We start from the raw sequence: 1,208 nt of genomic DNA on the forward strand, positions 1-1,208 counted from the left end.
AGAGAGAATTCAGTATCAATAGAGCTAATGGCAAAATTGTGACAGCACACGAGAACTATAAGCAAATTATGCAGAAATTTTCTTACCAGTGGCCACTCACTTCTCCATTTACATCTCGATTAAAAACAATAACGTTCCCGGCATATTTGTGGCCCCCAACGTGTGAGCATGGTTTAACACAAACTTGCCCTTGAAATTTGGGTGACATGACTTCTTGAAACTTGCTAACAAGAACAGGCCCGCAAACACCACATCTCCGATCTCTATTCCCATGGGCACATATGAAAATATGTGATGATTCCATCATTCCCTCGGCTGATCCAGACGACCACTGTGCCTCTCTCACCAGAACATCTTCAACGAAACTATCGACATCAGAGCATCTCAATTGCCTGCAAGGTGATGATGAAACGAAATTTTAGCCTAATATTGAGTTTGTATGTTGGGTAGCACTGTGTAATTGGTTATCTAACCTGTATCTGATCATATCTGGGAAAATCAGTACATCCGCAGATTCTCCGCTTGAACAATATTCATCATTATCCTCTCCTTTGCACATTGTCAATTTTGTCTGTAGATTATAAAAAATTAAAATTAAAAAAAACCACAGCATTTTCAATCTTAAGGTAAAATTTACTTTTGCACAGCAAAACAAGCAAGAATGTACTGGTTTTACAAACTAATTCCAGCCACAGATTTTTATTTGCCATGCACATGATTAATGAAGAACCAGAACCAAATAATGACAATAATAATAAGGGGTTTTAACTACATATCCTTCAAATTAATCATACTTGCAAATTTAGCCACTAAAATCTCGGCAGCTGCTAATTTTCCATCCAACCTCACTGTTTTTTGACAGGTGAAGGGGAAATTTCAGGTAAACATTTAAATAATTAAACTTGATATGGTAGAATTGGAGGGTAAATTAGCAAACATCTAAATGTCAAGGGTAATACGCGAGTATGATTCATTTGGACTGTATATATCTAGAAGAAGAAGAAAAATCGAACTTGAGCTTGCGATCGGAGGAGCATTAGGTTGGAGAAAAAGATGTGACCTTTCTCTTCATGTTCCCCTTTCTCGCGGTGATCGCCGATGAGAGGAGCCTCGGCATCCCGTCAGAGGACTCCGCAGCGGACTGCCACGTGTCAGGGGACCCATAGCAGAGGAACACGTGGCGGTCGTACGGACGCACGGTCCCAGCG

General features: G+C 40.3%; 1 protein-coding gene across 1 annotated transcript in view; it reads right to left on the reverse strand.

The window, feature by feature from the left end:
* LOC109841878 (altered inheritance of mitochondria protein 32-like) overlaps positions 1–1,202 on the reverse strand; it is a gene marked incomplete at its 3' end in the record, with an annotated part of 3,132 nt that extends 1,930 nt beyond the window's left edge. The window contains exons 1-3 of the mRNA XM_020410807.1: positions 1,061–1,202; positions 474–571; positions 84–392 (exon numbers count right to left, since the gene is read on the reverse strand). Of these exons, the coding sequence (XP_020266396.1) occupies positions 84–392; positions 474–571; positions 1,061–1,117 (464 nt within the window). The remainder of the gene's footprint in view (positions 1–83; positions 393–473; positions 572–1,060) is intronic.

This window comes from Asparagus officinalis, chromosome 5 (assembly GCF_001876935.1).
Source record: "Asparagus officinalis chromosome 5, Aspof.V1, whole genome shotgun sequence".
NCBI lineage: Eukaryota > Viridiplantae > Streptophyta > Magnoliopsida > Asparagales > Asparagaceae > Asparagus > Asparagus officinalis.